Source organism: Lissotriton helveticus, chromosome 11 (genome assembly GCF_964261635.1).
Source record: "Lissotriton helveticus chromosome 11, aLisHel1.1, whole genome shotgun sequence".
Taxonomy (NCBI): domain Eukaryota; kingdom Metazoa; phylum Chordata; class Amphibia; order Caudata; family Salamandridae; genus Lissotriton; species Lissotriton helveticus.
The window spans coordinates 1,047,064,503-1,047,085,461 of NC_136072.1; the positions used below are offsets into that span (position 1 = coordinate 1,047,064,503).

Consider the following 20,959-nt stretch of genomic DNA (forward strand, 5'->3'; position numbering starts at 1 on the left):
AAGTAAGTGAATGTGAATGCAACTGTTTGGGTTACTACGCACCTGTATGATTGACTGTATAGGTGTGTGAGTAGTTCTATGGGTGACTCACTCAGTGTGTGAGTGCCTGTATGGATATATGAGTGGATAGGTTAATGGCTGTATTGGTGACTGAGCTGGTGTAAGAGTGGCAGCAGGGGTGAGCAAGGAGATGTGTGTAGATCCATGAATTAGTGAGTGGCTGTGGAAGTACTGGTATGGCTCTGTCAATGGGTTTGTGAATGGTTGTGTGGCAGTGGGTGTTTAAAAGATTCTATAAGAGTGTCAGTAGGTGCATCAGAGATGATATGGATGACATCACTGTTGTCATTTGAGATGTCATTAGTGAAGTCATCAGTGATGTCACTGACCATGTCATGAGTGATGTAACATGTGCGATCATAAGCAGTGGATTGCGGGGGCGCAAGTTATAGTTAACTCGGGTAACTATAAGGATAAGTTACTTACCTGTAATCCTAGTTCTCTTCCAGGGGTATCCTCATCAAAGTCATAAGCACTGAATATTCCCGCCCATGTGCGGGGACCCCGGAAATAATATAAAATTATATACGGAAATCACATATATCTAGTTCCACATGTGTTTTTATATCCTTGCAAATACAGTCTGTGTATGGGTAATTACATTGTTTAGCCTCAGTTTGGGGCTGAATAGGTGTGAGAAAAAATGATATATGTCCATACATATATGTGGAGCTAGATATATGTGATTTCCATATATAATTTTATATTATTTCCGGGGTCCCCGCACATGGGCGGGAATATTCAGTGCTTATGACTATTGATGAGGATCCCCTGGAAGAGAACAGCTGAATTTCTCTGGTTTTGTTTGAGTGAAATGTCAGCCTAACTATAACATCTTAGTGAATTTCCAAGGTTTTAAAAATTCTATTTGCTAACTATAATATCCCTCTTACCTTTGTTTTCCTGTGTGAATTTCCAAGGTCTTTAAACTAGCAGTCAAGTTTGCAGAGTGGTGGAGAAAGGGGGCTGGGCCTCCAACCAACTCTCAGGAATTTCACTGCGTAGCTGTGAGAAAGTGGCTCTACATATACTGGACCAGAACAAGGTACAATGTGTATAGAGTCCACCAACCCCAGAGGTATAACAGAGGTTAAAGCCAGGGGTGACCTTACTCTCTAAAGTGGTAGCTTGGTCACGCAGTAAGGCAGTACCAGAGGACAGCGTAAAGCATTTGTTGTACACCCTCAGTCAGCAAAAGGTTTCACACACTGAACTCCAGGGCAACTTTTTTTATATCAAAGATATAGTAGTTTTATTTTTAGAACCAACAGGTATTAAAATATACTGTTCTCAATATGAGAGGTCTCAGATGAGTACTTTGCAGAAAGGCAATGAACTTTGTAAACACAGGTACAGGGGTTGCAGTAGGCATCACAATTTTCTACACACAACTTAGCACTGAGCTCAATGGATTTTCCTATATAAACACAGTTGATTACTTTGTAGATTACCTTGGTAGTTCCAGGACTGGATCCTAGATTCAGTCCTGGGGTCTAAGCTGAAAACAATTTAGTAAAAACGTTTTAATTATTGCAGTGATTTTTCAGGAATATAAAGCTATTTTTAAAGTGTACACTTAGAAACTTTTTAACAGAAATCTGGCAATGTTATCCAATGGGAGAAAATTCAGGTTGCAGGTAAAGTATGATCTTGTTACTTTTGTAATCCAGTACTGGGCTCCTAGGTCCAGCACTGGGGTCTCAACTTAAAACAGGTAAGGAATTACGTTTCAGTATTTCGTATGATTTTTAAAGAATTTTTCAAGTTTTCAATAGTAGACACTTAAAAGAAATTTCATAGAAAAGCAGACAATGGATTCCTATGGAGAGAATACAGATTAAGGGTCAACCCGGTTCGGATTACTTTTGTGGTTCAATACTGGGGTACAAGGTACAGTACTGGCTTCTCTCCTGATCACAGGTGAGTACTTCGAAATGCGTTACTCGGCTGATTTTATAGGAATATTTCATGTTTTCAAAAGTAGGCACTTAGAAGATTTTTCGAGTCAAACCAGTCAATGTTATCCAATGGCAGGTAAGTGAGTTACTGGTTTCCAGGTGAGTACTCGGCTGGTGAAGGTAAGGTTCTGGGCATAGACTCAGGGGTCCCCCAGGGTCAGGAAGGTACAGTTAGTTCATCCTCAGCGGCACAGGGGCGGCCGGGTGCAGAGGTAGTTAGGCCCAATGTTAACCAATGAGGGGCAGGGGACCTCCGGTTGGTGGCTGCTGGCTAGCAGGCCACGTGGCTGTGGGAGCTGGGATCCTGGTCACTTGCTCAGGGCAAAGGGGGAGGTAGGATAGGATAGGATAAAGGTGGCACAGCCAGCAGCACTCGCGCGGCTGGGTGCAGGGTGCTTTTGAGCTGTCGGTCGCTCAAGGTTATTCAATGGGAAAGGTAAAAGACGAACAAAGGCTGCAGGCTCGGGGACGGAGACTCTTCAGGGGCAACCACCACTTCGAGAGGTAAGTTGGGATCTTGGAGCACAGGTAGGTACCCCAAAGGAAGGTGCAGGGCGTTGCGGGGCACCGGGTGCAGGGGTGTTGGAAAAGCTTACCCTCAGCTGGTCACAGTTGGAGGGGGCCCTGGTTCCGAGTCTGCAGGCGTCGTCGAGGAGGGTCTTTGGGCACTGGACTTCGGGTCCCAGGTGCCGGGGGGTCCTCGTGGTCTTGGATCTCTCGGGCACGGGCCGGGCCGGTGCAGAGTGGGCTGGTCCCGAACTTCCTGGCTGGCACCAGGGGGGGTTGTTGCAGCAGAGCCTCTGCTGATGGGAGTCCAAATCTTCGAGAGGGTCAAGGCAGGCAGGTCCTCTGGGTGTCCCAAGGTTGCTGTCAGCTGGAGTTGCCAGGATTAGGCAGGAGCAGGTTCCAGGATCGACAGGCCAGTAGGGCTGGGGCCAAGTCAGTTGGGGTCGTCCTGTTAGCAGCTGCACGGCGGGCCTTCTTCTTGATCTTCTTTTCTTATCGAGATCTGAGGAAGGAAAGTTCAGGGAGCCTCTAAATACTGAATTTAGGGGCGTTACAGGTAGGGCAAGGGCAGGGACCTCTAGGTCCCTGTCCTGATGTGGGTAACTCCCACTAGCCTGCTCCTCTCCTGTGGGAGGGGGGCAGGAGCCTAGCTGGGATTGGGTGGGCTCCCCATCTTCAAGAGCCCGGGGTCCTGCTTCACCTCGTCTCCCTCACCTGAGGGGTGGGGTTGGCACAGGCTGGCACACTCCCCTTACTGACGTAGTTTTTCCCGCCAGTCTTCCCGCCAGAGTGGGGGTCAGGACTGGTGGGGGCCATTTGCTGGGTGCAAATGGCCTGGAAAAGCTCAGAGAGGTGGCATGCCTTTGAAGCTTCCCCCTGCCCATCCTGGGGTGGGGGGGGGGGGGGGGGGAGAAACCTAGCACCTCTCCTAGGATGTGCATTGTTGCAGGCCCAGGAGAGTGGGGGGGGGGGGCCCTCCGCCCAGGGGTCTAGCAACATGTCTGCTGTGTGGCAGCCTTTGCAGCCACTCAGCCCAGACGTGGATTGTAGGTTAGGTTTTCAGGGGACATCTCTAAGATGCCCTTTGGTGCATTTTTCATTAAATCCCACACTGGCATCAGTGCGGGTTTAATGGGCTGAGAAGTTTGGTACCAAACTTGTCAGTCTTCAGTGTAGCCATTATGGTGCTGTGTAGTTCGTAATGACAACCTCCCAGCACCATATACTCTTAATGGCATCACTGCACTTACAGTGCCCAGGAATGGCCCTGGGTACTGTAGGGGCACAGGGCTCCTGCACCTGCGCCCACACCTCTGGCATAGGGCACCGAGCTAGAGGGGTGTCTGAAGTATTCCAGGGCAGTGGGTTATGTGGGCATGGCACACAGAGATGTGTGCCATGTCGACTCTTTGTTTAGTTCTGTACTTTGACACTCAGCCTGCAAAGGCAGTATGTGGGTGTTCAGGTACAGGGCCCATGAGGGTGGCACAATAAGTGTTGCAGTCCTCGGGGGTCTTCTCTGGTCACCATGCCCTGGGTACCTAGGGTACCATTTACTAGGGGCTGACAGGTGGCCAGAGATGCCAATTGGGTTTTAGTTTCAACACAGTTTTAGGGAAGGAACACAGGCCCTGGGTACCTGGTTGGCAGGAACCCAGGTCACACTCAGTCAAAGCACATCAGCAGTTCAGAAAAAAGTGGGGGCATACCAATGCAAGAAAGATGGCACTTTCTCACAGTAGCTCTTACAGGAGGGCTTCTTGGCCCTCAAGGTCCTTCTGGAGCCAAGCAGACTTTATACCCCAACTAGTAGTGCACCGAGAGGCACACTTACACAAGGGGTCCTCATTGCCCCTCCAGCAGTGCACCGAGAGGCAAGTTAGCAGAGTGGTGAAAAAAGGGGCGTGGCATTCGACCACCTCTCAGCAATCCCACTGTGTGGGGATTACTGGAGGTAACAGGTGGGCTAGTTGGCCCCTAAAGACCTTCAGGAGCGAAGAGGACTTATTCACCCAACCAAGAGCGCGCCAGGAGGCGCATTTGCAGAGTAGTGGAGAAAGGGGTCCAGGCCTCCAGCAAGTTGCTGGCTTCGTGGTTTGATTTTAGGAAGGGGGCGGTGTGGCCCCCCTTTCCTAGACCCTCTTGGGTTCTTGGAAACTTCATCCCCTGGGGCCTGACCCCCACACAATTGTAAACATAGCCCCGGGGAGGTGGTGGTCACCGGGGCTGCAGGGCCCATGCAGGCCCCAGCATTAATTTTAGTCATTGCTCAGGGACCTGGCCTACCTAGTAGCCTAAAGTAAATAAAGCGCATGAGGCCACACTTTGTTTGAAAAAACATTATGCCGGATTAGCGTGACCACATGAACAGGCCTAGGGGATCAGGGTGTTTCTACCCTGCCCCCTTTTCTTGTTTGTTCACGTTTTTTTCTTGTGACTCGGCTGAACGAGATTGGGAGGGTGCGCTGATCCTCCGCAGCCACAGTTGTATATCTGAGAAATCTTTACATTTCTCAGGAACGGCTGAACGGATTTACACCATTTAACAAGTGCTTTCTGGACCAAGACCTACTATTTTGCCAAATGTAGTGCAATTCCGTTCAGCAGTTCAGGCTGTCTCTGTGTCCAAAGTTTCTAGCTAGCGCTATATAAAAATTTGCAAATAAATAAACAAACAGAGAAAAAGTGTTTTGGGACCCCCCCCCTTTTCTCGGCTCCCGCTTGACGAATCAATCACCCCGAAACTTATCAATCAATCAATCAATCAGGTCATTTGTAGAGCGCACTACTCACCCGTAGGGTCTCAAGGCGCTGGGAGGGGGGGGGTGCCGCTACTGCTCGAACAGCCAGGTCTTGAGCTTCTTCCTGAAGGAGAGGTGGTCTTGGGTCAGGCGCAGATTGGTCGGAAGTGAGTTCCAGGTCTTGGCGGCCAGGTAGGAGAAGGATCTTCCTCCTGTTGTCGCTCTTCGGATGCGGGGGACGGCGGCGAGGGCGTGGTTGGTTGATCTGAGGAGGCGCTTGGGAGTGTAGAAGTTGATCCGGTTGTTGAGGTAGCTCGGGCCTTGGTCGTGTAGGGCTTTGTGCGCGTGGGTGAGGAGCCGGAAGGTGATTCTCTTGTTGACCGGGAGCCAGTGCAGATCTCTCAGGTGTCCGGAGATGTGGCTGCGTCGGGGGATGTCGAGGATGAGTCTCGCCGAGGCGTTCTGGATCCGCTGGAGTCTCTTCTGGAGTTTGGCAGTGGTTCCGGCGTAGAGGGCGTTGCCGTAGTCCAGTCGGCTGGTGACGAGGGCTTGGGTGACCGTCTTCCTCGTCTCGGTGGGGATCCACTGGAAGATCTTACGTAGCATGCGCAGGATGTTGAAGCATGACGAGGAGACGGCGTTGACTTGTCTGGTCATGGAGAGGGAGGAGTCCAGGATGAAGCCCAGGTTGCGTGCGTGGTCCGTCGGTTTGGGTGCGGTGCCCAGGGCGGGGGGCCACCAGGAGTCGTCCCAGGCGGAGGGCGTGGAGCCCAGGATGAGGACCTCCGTCTTGTCTGAGTTCAGTTTCAGGCGGCTGGTCGTCATCCATTCGGCTACGTCTCTCATCCCTTCGTGCAGGTTGGCTCTGGCGGTGGCGGGGTCGTTGGTCAGGGAGAGGATCAGCTGGGTGTCGTCGGCGTAGGAGATGATGTTCAGGTTGTGTTGGCGTGCGATGGCCGCGAGGGGGCTCATGTAGACGTTGAAGAGGGTTGGGCTCAGCGAGGATCCTTGGGGTACGCCGCAGATGACTTTGGTGGCCTCTGACTTGTACGGTGGTAGGCGGACTCTTTGTGTTCTTCCGTCGAGGAAGGAGGTGATCCATTCCAGTGCCTTCTCCTGGATTCCGATGTTGCTGAGGCGCTGTACTAGGGTGCGGTGGCAGACAGTGTCGAAAGCCGCGGAGAGGTCCAGGAGGATGAGGGCCGCTGTTTCTCCGTTGTCCATCAGAGTTCGAAGGTCGTCGGTGGCGGCGATGAGGGCGGTCTCGGTGCTGTGGTTCGCTCGGAAGCCGGACTGTGAGGGGTCGAGGGATCCATTCGTCTCGAGGAAGGCGGCCAGCTGTTTGTTGACGGTCTTCTCGATGACTTTGGCCGGGAACGGGAGGAGCGAGATGGGACGGTAGTTCTTGAGGTCGGTGGGGTCTGCTGTGGGTTTCTTGAGGAGAGCGCTGAGTTCGGCGTGCTTCCAGCTCTCAGGGAAGGTGGCGGAGTCGAAGGAGGTGTTGATGATGTCCCGCAGGTGGGGTGCGAGGACAGCGTCGGCTTTGTTGAAGACGTGGTGAGGGCAGGGGTCAGTCGGAGATCCGGAATGGATGGAGTTCATGGTGCGGATGGTGTCTTCGGTGCTGATCGGGGTCCAGGTGCGGAGGGTGGTGGTGGGTGGCGTCGTTGCGGTTGTGGCTTGCGTTGGTTGGTTGTTGAAGCTGTTGTGTATGTCCGTGATCTTGTTGTGGAAGTAGGACGCGAGGGAGTTGCAGAGGTCTTGCGACGGGGTGATGTCGTTGTTTCCGGCGTTGGGGTTGGAGAGCTCTTTCACGATGTTGAAGAGTTCCTTGCAGTTGTGTGCGTTGTTGTCCAGCCGGTCCTTGTATGCATTTTTCTTGGTGGCGCGGATCAGTTGGTGGTGTTTCCGGGTGGCGAGCTTGAGGGTGGTCATGTTGTCCGTCACGGCAGCTGAAGTGAGTGGCGTATCGGTTAGAAAATTTCAGGAAGATTTGTCAAAAGACGCCAAAGACATTGGCAAATGAAAAAATGCTCTTCCTATGGAAATGAGGTCCTAACTATAAATACCAACTAGCGACCGCCAGTAGGTAATACATTATATGACTGATATATATAGAGATATATATATATCAATCAGATCTATCATCTTTCTCCCAAATCACAAGTATTTCTAAATCAAATATATATTTCAGTAATTCACCCAGTGTACTATTTAATAATAGTGAATATTATAAAAATGTTTAATAAAGTTTTATTTAAATGCCTGCAAGTCTTTTAACAGATTTTATTATTACGTTTTGTTAGATGAACATTTTTAAAGAAAAATTCAGAGGTATACTGTTTAAAAATAAATAAATAAATCCAATCTGTCAGTCTTCCTTTTAAAGTTTTTCAACCCACTAAATGCCTTCATAAAAATATCACAAGATGACCACAAATGAAGGGCATATTGCTACAGCTAGCAGAGCTTTAAAGAAATACTGTAAACCATCCTCTGGTCATGGATTTAATGACCAAGGGAACTTGCTGTTTTTTTTTAAATGTTTCTTCTGGGAGGCGGCCGCACTCCCTGCAAAAAAATAAAATAAAAAATAGGCTCAGAGTTGCCTCTCCTTATTCCAGGGGCACCACCAAGTGCCAAATACATAAATACATATAAACAAACATGTTTTTGCAGGGCACTATGGGGAGCTCCTTCAAGGAGCAGTGAATAATAAATAGGTGTCTCATGCCACTCATATTATTAATTTTTATATGTCCTGGGACACCCTTTTTAAAAAATAATTGTTGGGGATGTGTGGCATACACCCCCCCCCCCCTTCCCTGAGCCCTTACAGGCCCCATCTCTGGGGTCATTTTCTATTTTATGTAAAGGACGGTTGTGATTACCCCCATAGATCCTTTACAGGGCCTTTTTATTTTATTAAGTGGAGGGGGAGCACGTCCACCCCATCCCATGCGTTTATGGCCCTGGGGACACCATCCCTTGGGGCCCAATGTGGGTGCCCATCCGGTGTACCTGCAACAAAACGTTGGTGGCCATGGGGTGGAGACTCAGGGCCCCCGCGGCCCACTGCCCCCTCATATTAAATTTTTTTTAAACCATTTTCACGACAGAGGATCAAGTTCCTGGTGTCCAGTAAGGGTAGGTGCAACATTTTCTTTCATGTTGAGATCAGGCAATCAGAGTGCTTGCTCTTGTGGGAGCGAGATGGTCAAAGGGAAAAAAACCCTCGCTCAATCAGAACGCTATATTTTTTGAAGTTACGCTTGCAGGTCTCTGCCGGGAGTCCCTCAAACCAAACCGCTCAGATATACTAATGTGTGTACCTTAATTTCTCAAAAACGACTGAATGGGCATTTTTACACCAAATCACAAAAGGCACATTTCTTGAACAAGATTGTTTGCTGCCAACCTTTGCGGAATTCAGTCTAACAGTGTTTGCAGTAGTGCTGTTAAAAATAAGTCTACAGAAAATGTGTGAGGATTTTGTGTACTGTGACCCCTCCGATCCCCTTTCTTTCTTGGCTCTTGCTTAAGGATCACCCTTAACCTTTGAATGAAGTGACTAGGAAAGGAGAGTACTTTTTTGGAAATGTTCCTCAAACGGCACTAAAGATCTTAGCAAACCAAAATAGGTACTTCCTATAGAAATGCAGACCTAACTATAACTACCCAGTGGTGACCAATTGTTGACCGAATAACAAATCTAGAGAAATTTGTGGGGTGGGACAAGAGATGCTGCTGCTATTGTTAACATCCATTAGGTTCACCTCTCCCTAAAAGTGTCAGTTTAATTGTTGTAGGGTTGTTCTAATTGGGAATGTTGCTGCTACCAGGAGATCAGGCCCCTGGAGAAGCTGAGATAGTGACGATGTTGGTGGAATTGCTTGGCTTGGGAGCCTGGTTCCAGCAAGCATGTCGTAGGAAGAATTATTTGAACTTCTCCAGGGAAGATTCTGCTTTAACTCTCAAAGGCCTCTTACTATCAGAGTAAATGTCCATTAAGGCAGCTTCGAAGTTTGGTCTTTCATCGTAAGAGGCAGGACCTGTAACATCATAGGAGCTAGATAAATTAACATCTATGCCACACTCTTAACATTACGAGCTGGTGAAAGGCAGAGCAGAAGTTCTGAGTAGACTGAAGAGATTATATAGACCTTCAATTTGTTTTTCAAGCACAGATGCTACATACAAAAACCTTATTAACTTCCCTCTGCCCATTCAACTCACCAGGGGCTATCACCAGCAAGAAAGCAAACAATGCAATTTTGGATCCTTTCTGTGCAGAAGTGTCTCGCCATTCATTAATTCAAACCAATTAGGAACCTACCATCTTGGCTATATCCAGTAGGTCTGGTATGGAGAGTGGTACCCCACATATTCTTTCACCTCCTTTGAAAATATTTATTTGTAAATCGGACATTCCACACACAATCTCTAAAAGGCCACTGAGACGAGGAATATGCCAAAGTCATACAATATACTCAAAGCTATCACACCCCCCCCCCCCTTACCACAACCACAACACTGTGCAGGTTTCCAATTTGCTGCTGTGTGTTAAGATTCAGCTTAGAAGAACAAATTGATTAACTTCGGTAGCCCTCTTTCTGCTGGCCATTATATCTGACTGCAGATTCCTCACCTTTAGAATATTTCCCAAGCACAAGACTGATCCAGACACAGTACACAGCAGTGCTCCAGCACACAGTTAGGTGGTGCTTTGTGACTCTGTGTTGGCCACGTCCTACCCCAAAAGTGACAGCGCAGAACCGCATACAAGCAACACCTGTGAACGCTCACCTCAGTTTCTTACGTGGTCCTTTCAAAACCCTCAGACATGGAGCAGAAAACAATCAGAGCTTATGTGTGCAGATGTCAAATTTAGTAACATTTTAGATGCTAAGTCTAGACCACTCCCCACGACCGGGAGGATGGAGGGCAGTGAAGAGTCAGCAATTAGCTACAGTATGCACTGGAAAGAGTAACTGAGGGTAACTAACTTTTTTTCTGATGGATACTTCTAACCGCAGATTTCTTACATTTAGAATAGATATCAAAGCAATAACTCTCACTCCTAATGTTGAGGGTCTGAGGAGTGGACCATAAAGTCCTGCAGGGCCAATGGGCGAAATGCCCTTACCACTGGACATTGCCGTCAAGGCAGTAGTGTTTCATAAACGTATGCACAGATGCCTACGTCGTGACTGGACAGATGTCAAGGACCGGAACTCTGGGTGCCAACGCAATGGTGGAATGGAACTTCCGGAGGCTGCTTTTTGGCACATGTATATCACATCTTACTGCAATGGACTATCCACTTTGACAGAGTCCTCTTGTCTTACCTTTCATTGCCCCAGAAAAAGCAGATCGACCACCCAATGGTCTTTGGTGCAATCAATGTAAAAGTTTAAAGCTTCCAGGGACCAACCAATGGAGTCTCCCCTCCTCTTTAATGGGGTAAGGTGGGCAAATAATGTGGTAGGCAAAAACCTCTGGGTGGGTGATAGAATGCCAAATGTGAAAAGGAGTCACTACTTTAGGTAAGTAGGCCATCCTGGTCCTCAGAACCAGTTTGTCTTCACAAAGATGTAGGATGGTTGAACTGAAACAGGCCTAGAGCACACTCACATGATGACTTTTTGTGATCATGATGAGGAAGACAGTCCAACGTCATATGACTCAACTAGCAGCTGTGCAGCAGCTTCAAGTTCACATAAATGTTGGGATCAAATTAAGGCCTCACTGTGGCATCACAAATGGTCTGGTAGGGAATGTATGTGCAAAACCTTTAAATCACCTGTGCAATTTCTTAACCAAGGATGGTTAGTCCAGTAAACACACATAGGTCAAAAGGACCAATAATATCAAGTTGCTGGCCTTTGGCAATGCTCTTTTTAGTGGCTAATCTAATCGCAGATTCCTCAGTTCGTGAATATCTACAGGTGCCAAACTAGATCCAGAAAATCAAAAAGCAGTGCTCCTGCGTGCCGATAGGTGGCACTGTGCGCCTCTTTACAGACTTTGTTCCATTCTGGAAGGGAGGAGTGTAGCTGCATATAAGAGCCGCCCATGCATGCTGACAGTTTCTTTCGGAAGTTTCTCGGGGTCCTCAGTCACAGAGCCCATCAGTAGATTGGAAGCAGCAGTGTGCAGATTCCTAAATTGAGAACTTTTTAAATGGAGTCCACTCAACAGAACAGAGAGGTAGGAGGGATAGTGAGGAATCTGTAGTTAGAGTAGCCACTGGGAAAGAGTTACTGAAGGTAACTTGTTCCTCTGATTGATGCTTCTAAACGCAAGTTCCTTACCTTGTGAATACATACCAAAGCAGTGCCTACCAATGTGGTAGGTCTGTGAAATGGCTCAGATCAAAAAGTCATGCAGGACCGAATGGGAAAAATGCCCTTCCCGACAGACTTGACTGTCATAGCAATAGTGCTTTGTGAATGTGTGCAATGATGCTCAAATAGCCTTTAAGTATCCAGGACAGGCACTACATGCCGAAGAAGTAGCAGCAGCAGCTTAGCTCTGGTGGAATGAGCCCTCAGACCTTATTGAGGTTGCTTTTAGCCAATGCATAGCAGATCTTAACCACTTCGGCGCTCATGACGAGCTGAGCTCGTCATGTAACGGGCTTTAAAAAAAACGCAGTGCACAGCGGGAAAACCGCTAGCGCGCATGCGGTTAAAACCGAAGACTATCCATCGGTGGCACACTCTTGCACTGCTTTGCCATGGAGAACCCTAGCAGGAGCGGATCGTCCACCCGATGATCCTTGGAATAAAATCTTGAAAGACTAATGGCATGTCACATGAAAAGACGTCCCTAACTACTGCAGTAATGTAGCTAAAGTTCTTAATAATAGTTTGTCGGGATAAAGGGTGCTATAAGGATGCTGGACCAAGAGCACCTGAAACTCGCAGGTGATTTGAACAATAATGGCTGGTTTGGCGAGCATAAAAAGGCTAAGAGGGTCGACAACTTATCTTTAACAGTGCCCACTACAAGTCATTTTTGGGCCAAAGACAAAACAAACAAGACACCCAACATTTTGCCCTAAAACATATCTTACTTACAGGTATCGCACCAAGCCAAAAACATTTCCCAGCAGACGCTGATTTCCTGGAAGGGCACCTTGCGGCCAGGATAAGATCAATAACTTTGGAAGAGAGATCAAAAGAGATCAATGGCAGTTGCACATTCTCCGTGCATGGTTGCAAGATACAGCTGCGACAGAAGATCCTTCAAAAAAGGCAGCCTGACTGGAGGACAGATGCTCAGGCCTAGAACACACTCTCCTCACCCAATCCAGAGCCTTGGGTTTGGTCGCATCTAATCTTCAGAACTTAGGGAGAGGATGTGATGGGTAGGCATACTGGTGTGCTGTTCTAAACTCTATACAGAATGCATCTACAAAGAAGAGCCTTCTTGGGAATGAAAGTGCACTAAAGTGGTGACACTGCGTGTTCTCGGCGGTGCCAAAGAGATCGAGCTAGGGTTCTTTCCATTGCTGAAATATACCCTTCACCACATTTGGGTCTAACAGCTATTCCTGATCCGCTGGGGGTCGTCAGATGAGCTTGCCCACCTGGTATTTAAAGATATTCCCTGGTGGTGTAAGATCAGGAATAAGCCCTGATGCTTAAGCCAGTTCCAGAGGTGCAGAGCATTCTGGCACAGGACCCCACTGTGCCCTGCTTCCCTCTCTACCACATGGCGGTGGTGTTGTCTGGAAGAATCTGCACTAGTCTGCCCTATTTGAGGGTTGGCAGGATGGCCTGCAACACGAAGTGAATCGCCTGCAACTCAAGGTAACTGATGTGGAGGCAGACAAGTTTTCTGATTTCCACCTCTCCAACACAGTAGTGATGCGCTCGTCACTACCATCAACTCTGTACTGAGTAGGAAAAGGGGCATGCCACTGGTCAGGTTGCAGTTGAGCAGTCACCATAGCAGATCTTGTGCAGTCTCATTTGAATCCTAGATGATCCAAACAGGTTTCTTTAGTGCTCAGCCCAAACAGACTTCAGATCCCACAGAGAAGCTATTATAAGCCCCCTGGTTAAGTGGGCAAGCAGGATGCATGAGGTTACCAGGCCATGAAGCCTCAGAGCTGCTTTCACTGAGATCTAGGATCAAGGCAGAAACCTCCGGATCACAGCCCAATTGTCCTTAACTTGTTGCGACGGATTAAAGGCCATAGAAAGGATCGCACCCCTTAACAAGTCAACCACCTAGGAACACAAATTTCCAGTACATTGTTTATAATCCATTGACAATACAAAACATTCTCCCCATAATCAAGTTAATTGGAACTTATCAAGCTCTGGCCCAAATGGAATACCTGGAGCAGTTTACAGAACAGAGACTGGCTAATGGCTTAACTTCCTCTGCTCAATACACAAAGCCGCATTCCAGCAGGCTCAAGTACTGGAGTCTTGGAAAGTGTGTATTTGACATCACATTTTTCAAGAAAGGGGAAAAAGCAATCCTGCTAACTATTGCTGAATCGCCCTACTGGACATAGAAGCCAAAACCTATGCCGCAATCTTACTGGGAGAACTAGAGAACAGGACGGAAGAGAAAAACTTAATTCCATTTAACCAAACGGGGTTTAGGCCTAACTGCAGTTTCAGTATCTTATTTACCGATTACATACCCATAAAAAGGAATGAAAACCTAAGACAATAATATTCGCCAATGGATAACGGAATACTGCTGTTCTGCATATATCAAAATATAAAGAGTCTGTAGGAGCAAAAGTGATTGCTTCATTTTTTTAAAATATTGGAGCAATGGTGAAAAACTGGTATATTTAGACCACAGGTCTACTACACCCATAATCGACATGTGTATGCGGTCTAATTGATTACAGAGTGCATTTGACTCGGTTGTCCATCACATTTTATGGGCAAAAGTTACAAAGTGGGGTAGCCTTCCAGCACTACAGCGGGCCATAGCCTTGTAATGCACTAATAATGCGGTGAGAATCAAGATTTGAAACCGCCATAATGTAGCCGAAAGTATCAACATAAATACAGGCCTAAATAGGGATGCGTTCTGTCACCCCTACTTTTTAACCTTTACACTGTGGATACTAAAAAAGGCCTGCTAACTGCCAGGTTGCTCCTTTCCAGGATAGAAATCTGTGAAGTCACAATGCTACAATATGCAGACGACTTGGTCATTCTCGACCGAACAATGGTAGATCAACATCATGCACAAACTGTGCTAAATATTAACAACCGGTAAATCACAACTGGCAGCCTGACTGACCCAGAACCAGGGGCAATGAAATCTATATAAACAACAGCTGTTTAAGGTAAAGGGTAACTATTACACAGTCAATAAATGTGAAAGATACCACAAAAATAACAATAGAGTGCCCACAAAAATATTAAAAAAAATATAGCAAATTATTATTTTAAGCATACTTAGACACAACATAAACAAGACAAACGATGGATGCATAAAGCCCTGAAGCTCAACTTATCACACAACAAAACCACTTTAGACAATACATAATGTGTTATGGGTAAACAGACAATGGAAATGGAACAAAGAGCTTTTTGAGTAGCCCATAAATGAAAATGCAAAATTGCGAGTTTTAATCCCTTCCCAAGTGCAAGAAGCGCTGATGGTGTTTCAAACCCCAAAAGTGAAAAAGTCATCCTCCAGTCAAAAAAAAGATATATTTGAGCAAACCATAGAATATCCAAACAATCTATGAAAGGGCTTTTAAAATTAGGGCCATAAACAATCATGCCAACGAAAGGCAGGAAGAGAGAACACATTTACGCGCCTTTCTGAGAAGGCCCAGATGGAAAAAATCAAGGCGTTGAATAACTGTACGTATGTCCTGGTAGCTCGGAGATATACTGGCTCACATTTACCAGCTGTGTAACATTTATCCTTTACCTGGAAACGTGTTTTTTTAAATATATTTACAACCAGCGTAATTAATTGGTCATAAATGAGAGTAAAACAAAGATCAACATTTTTGGAAAAGAAAAAAAACAAGGCCAAATCAATTTTGCTGTGAAATCAAAGTGAAAACTCAGGTGCGTCCATGGGACTGCAGGACAGAGAAGTGGAACTAGACACCCTGCAAATCCAAGACATCCATCAAGGCACGCGGATCCAGCGCGGATTGAACCTGGACCTGTGTGAGCCTTTTGAGTCTGTACTTTTGTAGGAAGATATTCAGAGGGGAAGATCTAAAAATCAGGGAAAAAGTGTGTTCTTTACAATGAAATAGCGTAAGTATCAACTTGTCCAGGTATCCAAGTCCGGAACCATATTGATGGTCCCTTTGGATAGCAGAGTTTGCACCTCTTGCAGTAAGATAAATAGGCGCTCCTCTGACAGCCAATCAGATGTGGGAGGAATCTGCAGTGGTTCAGAAAGTAATGGAAGGGCATAGCTCTGTGTTACAATATAAAGTGCCCATCAGTCGGATGTAATGGATTGCTACCCTGGGAGAAAGTGTTGGATTATGCCTCCCTCAGAGAGGCGGTGTGCTACTAATGGCAAACTTTAGTAGTTAAGCTGCTGATGCTGTAGGGGACAGACACTAGGAAAATTGATAGCCCTGCCGACCTGCGTATTGCCTTCCTGGTCCCTGTCCCAGGCAACAGAAGGGCTAGGGTGACTACAGCAGGGGCAGAGGGGCCTGGTATTTTCGTTACACCAGTCCTGTGGAGTAACGTCAGGAAGGCTGAAACTGATGGGCAATCTGTCTGTCAGAGGTTTAGATGCGCCAAGAACGTGCTGCCGCTCAACTTTCCTTAAAAGGTTATTTATTTAAATTTGTTTTTATTGTTGCAGTAAAGTATTTCAGTACAGAATAGACAATCTGCCGACGTGGCCTCAACATTCAGCCACGAACAGCTATGTGTGCAACGTTTTCTTGCTATATAGAACTGGTACACATAAACATGACTTCAGTGAATCAGTGCATTATAATCATGTAAAGGCTCCTGCAGGCTGAGAGGTGATGGGACGGTATCGCCATAGGGGCGATGAATAAAATCAGATGGGTACTTTCATGCCGTAACTGCGCCGAATCTGGATCTGTACTGTGCACATAACAGCGTTACCAGTGAACAGGGGGGTAACGGAACTGTGGGAGGGAAGCATGTAGGCGCTAGCAGGGTCTAAGTAGGGAGATAATGGCGGCGGGTGTTGAGGGGGAGGAGAAACCCATGGCCGGCCGGACATGCGAGAGGGTGCCTAGGACGCGGGGGGTTATCTGGGTCCGACTCCGGGGTGGCTCACTGCAGGCCAAAACTACCGGTCTTCTCGGGTGGGGGGAGGGGAAGGGTCAGGCGAGTCTCCAGCTTGCGTGGACTGGCGGAATCTGTGAAGGAGCATGGCCCATTCCATGGAGATGGGAAGTTTGCGCGCGCCCTTGGCTTCTTCTTCCCTTAAAGCGTCTTCCTCCGCTGCCGCCCATTTGCTAACCGCCCCTTTCCATTGTGCTATGGGAGGACCCTCTGGGGATCGCCAGCGCATGGTTATACATCTATTGGCTAGTAGGAGCGCTAAAGACACGAAGCGCCTATGCACCGGTTCACGCTTAGAGATGTGGAAGATGCCTAATGCACTGGACTCCCAGGTGGCTAGTGTAGTGAGACCCGTGAGTTCCAGTAGTGTATCGTGCACCTCCCGCCAGAAAGATTGGAGATCGGGACAGTCCCAAAACATGTGACGGAAGTTCGCAGCTGGGGAACAGCATCTGGGGCACAAGAATGGCGTGGAGGGGTAGAACTTCTGCAATCGCGCTGGGGTGAGATATGCCCTATGTAAAATGTAATATTGAATATTTTTGAAGCGGGCGTTCCTAGAGACGCGTTTAGGGGCCTCAAGAGCTTTAGTCCACTCCGAGTCGTGCAGAGCACGGCCTATGTCCTCTTCCCAAGCGGTACGTAGAGTCGTCAGGGGGGTGTATGAGAGTTCCCGGATGGATTTGTATAGCCATGTGACCAGGTGGCGACCCACCCCCATATGTAGGATAGTATGTATTACTGGATGCGTGTCTGGCTCGCCATTTTGGAGATTGAAATGGGGTCGGTATCCGTCGAGCAGTTGCCTATACCTGAGGAATTGGCCTGGGGGGAGCCCGGATTCTGCGACCAGGCGGTCCAGCGGTTTCAACTGACCCTCCTCGAAGAGTGATTCTAGATCTGTGATGCCACAGCGGGACCAGTCGGTTTCCTTAAAAGGTTATAAGGTACAATCAGCTTCTTTACCAATTAGGTGGTATCCTTTAAAAGGCATATCCAAAATGCATCCAGGTATAGCGACTAAGCACCACACTAGTGCCAACTGCTCATCCCCAACCAATTGATCACATTGTTAACTTTCTGTTAAATCACACCCTCTTACCCTTTTTTGTACATTGTTAAGCTGGAAGAAAGATTCTCTCTAGCATGAGCAAAAAAATGAACATGGAATTAAAAACTTTGAAAAGTCATTATCAAACAAAGCGGGCACTAAATAATCTGGAAAACTCCTCAAAACTGGTTAAGGGGCAATCTAACTGCAGTGATCAATAAGCTGCACTGGAATCACTGACGGACAACATTTTGCACCAGAAGTGTAATAAGTCTATTAAACACCGACCCATAGTCCAGGAGTTGAGCGTACCAGCATACGGTAAGGCCTCCATGGAAATAAAAAATCTGTAGGCCTGTCAAGAATCTTATCATACATTGTAGACTTACCTGAAAGGTTTATGTCCGATAAGGAATCACGGGTAGAAGTCCCTGCAGCAGTAAGAAGGTTGACAGAATGATCAGTCAGATGGTTACAGTAACTTAGGTCTAGTTTGGAAAGTAGAGGCATATGTCGAATCACCAACAGAAGTGATGCATCTGTTATGTCCAGACCCGCCAAGCGCAGATCAACAATGTTGCGTAATTTACTCCTGTTGTCAATTTGACCTGAAAGACATGGCACAGCAAACACGGAATATTTACTCCTGATGCAACACATTACAATCAACAAATTTTCAAGCTCTGAAGATGTGAAGGGCTGGACTACTGTTCTTAAATAAAACAACTTTTTTTTAACCCCTCCCATGCTCGTGACGGAACCGTTCCGTCACGAGCCTCGGTTGGGCTGTGCTGGTGACGGAACGGTTCCGTCACGGCCGAATTTCGCACCTGCGCTGACGTTCTAAAGAGCGGGCGGGGCCGTGACAGAACCGTTCCGTCACAAGCACAGCTCGCCCGAGGGCCGCGACGGAGCGGTTCTGTCACCAGTACGGGAGCGCCGCATGGCCCCGCCTCCCCCTTAGCGCTGCGGCGGAATAGCCGCCGCACTGAAGGAGTTAAAGGAGATGTCAACCTTGTTGGTATTTTTATTGAACAGGGGAGAAATATTTTTTTCACCTTTGCCAGGAGAACCTCTTCAGTTTCGGATTTCCATTTAATTCATTTAGCAGCAAATAGCTAGCATTATATTTTGTGTGCACATGCAGAAGTAATATAAAATGATCGTGTTTCAGAGTGTAATGTTTCCTGTACAAAAGGAACATGCTTTTCTTTAACTACACAATAATATGTTAGCACGGTCATGCATTGCTAGTAAACACAGGGGTTTTGCTCCATCAGCTTACCTACGTTCTAACACATCTAGAAGGAACTTTCTTAAATAAATAGTTTGACAAATAGGCAGAAGGCTCCAGAGTAAGTATTTCTATATCAGTTTAGACAGAGTATTCATTTTCCATATTAAATAACAGGTGGAACCATCAGTAATGAAAAGTTTTCAAATGAACCACTTAAAAACAGCAGCATTTCCAAGTGGCTATCGTTTTGGTTGGTGCGAGATAAGCCAACAACTTGACAATAACAATGTCTGTGCAGCTTCACATCCATTATAGATTTGCATGCTACGCATAATAGCATTGAGGACATCTGTCCCTCTACAGAGGTTAGAGTCCTCTTCAGAATATAGGGGGTATGAAGGGGGTTGCCTACATGGAAAGTAGGCTACTCCACGTAGAGATGGGTGGTGTTTCTGACCACCACCACATAATAATGGTAATGAGGACATCTGGCCCTCTACAATGCTACAGAGGTTAGCATCCTCTTCAGAATATAGGGGGCTGAAGGGCGTGCCTACATGGGAAGTAGGCTACCCACACGTAAAGATGGGTGGTGTTTCTGGCCTCCACCACCAGGTTAATTTTCCTGTAAAATTTGATGGCGGATATCACCAAATCAGGAATGTTGCTTTTTAAATGCCTGTGCTAGAGATGCTCCTTCCCTTTCCAATCAGGGCAGGATGAAAGAGAACAAATTATTTTTTAGTGAGTTGGTCTTTAGTAATGCTTCTCAGGATAGGTAGTAGTAGGCTTCCTCCAATATGGAGCCCTCACAACCTAAGCACAATGAAGCACAGAATGTTGCATCTGGCTGTCATTCAGCACTTCTGCAACAGCAACTAGGCACACAAAGGAAGGATCTGCCCAGAGACTCCCCGCCCAAGCAACAGAAACGGCAGTCTTACCATCACATGTCCAATATACCAAACCTACAGTGCCCAGGAAACACAAGTGATTAGCAGCCCCTTCCAAACAGGCCCTCATTGAATTAATTATGGGAGCCCTGTCTGCACTGTTCCTCACTACAATGTGGTCTCAGCCCTTAAGGTATAGAAAGCAGGTAATACACCTCCACTGTCGGCGGTGGGGCATACCCACCCCAGTTTCCTACTACATGCTGCCAACGTTATTGTTAAATACTGAATGTATGCCTCTGCCGGACACGAAGACAGTGCACTGAAATACATCGCCCTTGTGGTGACATAAGCGTATATATTACCCAACATTACGAAAGCAAAATTGATTTTTATGAGTGCAAAAGAAGAAACGTGCATCCGATTGTGACCTTTTGTTCTCCAGATTTTATATTATGTATCAATAAAAAGAGTGTAGGGGCTGGAAGAGCGGGATTTCTTATTAATGGTATTAAACAAAATCATGCCACTGTGTGTAGTATTTTAAGAAGCCAACAGTGTGGAGTGAATAATTTATTTTTTTTTTAACACGTTTCCGATGGGGGCTGACTTTTGCACAACTTCCGAAAGTCTTCCTGGTCTCCAAACTGAAGAACATGTTACTTACCTTTGGTAACGATGTAACTGATAGAGACATATATTAGTTGTAGATTCCTTACCTTAGAATTTCCCCCAGGAGTCAGTCTGGATTTGGAGATTTTTCTTCAGCAGTACCCCTGTGCGTCGTTGGGTGGTGACGAACGGCTCCGTATACATCATTGTGGACGGCAGGATGACGTCGCAGGACGCTACCCATGCACGCAGACGTCAGTTCTTAATAGGACTTTCCACGCCAGAAGCACAGAGCCATTAAAGACACCGACCACTGGGGCGTCAAAACTGAGGAACTTGTAGGGGCGTGCCTATCCATAGAAATCAGTCCGCAGAGCAGGGAGAATGGGTGGGGCGGTAGGAATCTACAACTAATATATGTCTCTACCAGATACATCGTTATCGGAGGTAAGTAACTTGTTCATCTGAAAGACTACTATTAGATGTAGATTCCTTACCTTAGAATAGATACCCCAGTAAATACCAACCCGGAGGAGAGTCTGCTAACCAAGATAATACCAGGAAGTCCTGGAGGACTGTACGGGCAAAGTATCCGTCCACCAAACTTGG

The 20,959-nt window shown here is 47.0% G+C and overlaps 1 protein-coding gene across 8 annotated transcripts in view; it reads right to left on the reverse strand.

Moving 5' to 3' along the window:
- Window positions 1-20,959, reverse strand: part of KDM2B (lysine demethylase 2B) — a 1,129,854-nt gene that overhangs the window by 52,685 nt on the left and 1,056,210 nt on the right. For all 8 annotated transcript variants that reach the window (XM_078667529.1, XM_078667528.1, XM_078667527.1 and 5 more), the window contains one exon: window positions 17,998-18,216. In XM_078667529.1, the coding sequence (XP_078523655.1) occupies window positions 17,998-18,216 (219 nt within the window). The remainder of the gene's footprint in view (window positions 1-17,997; window positions 18,217-20,959) is intronic.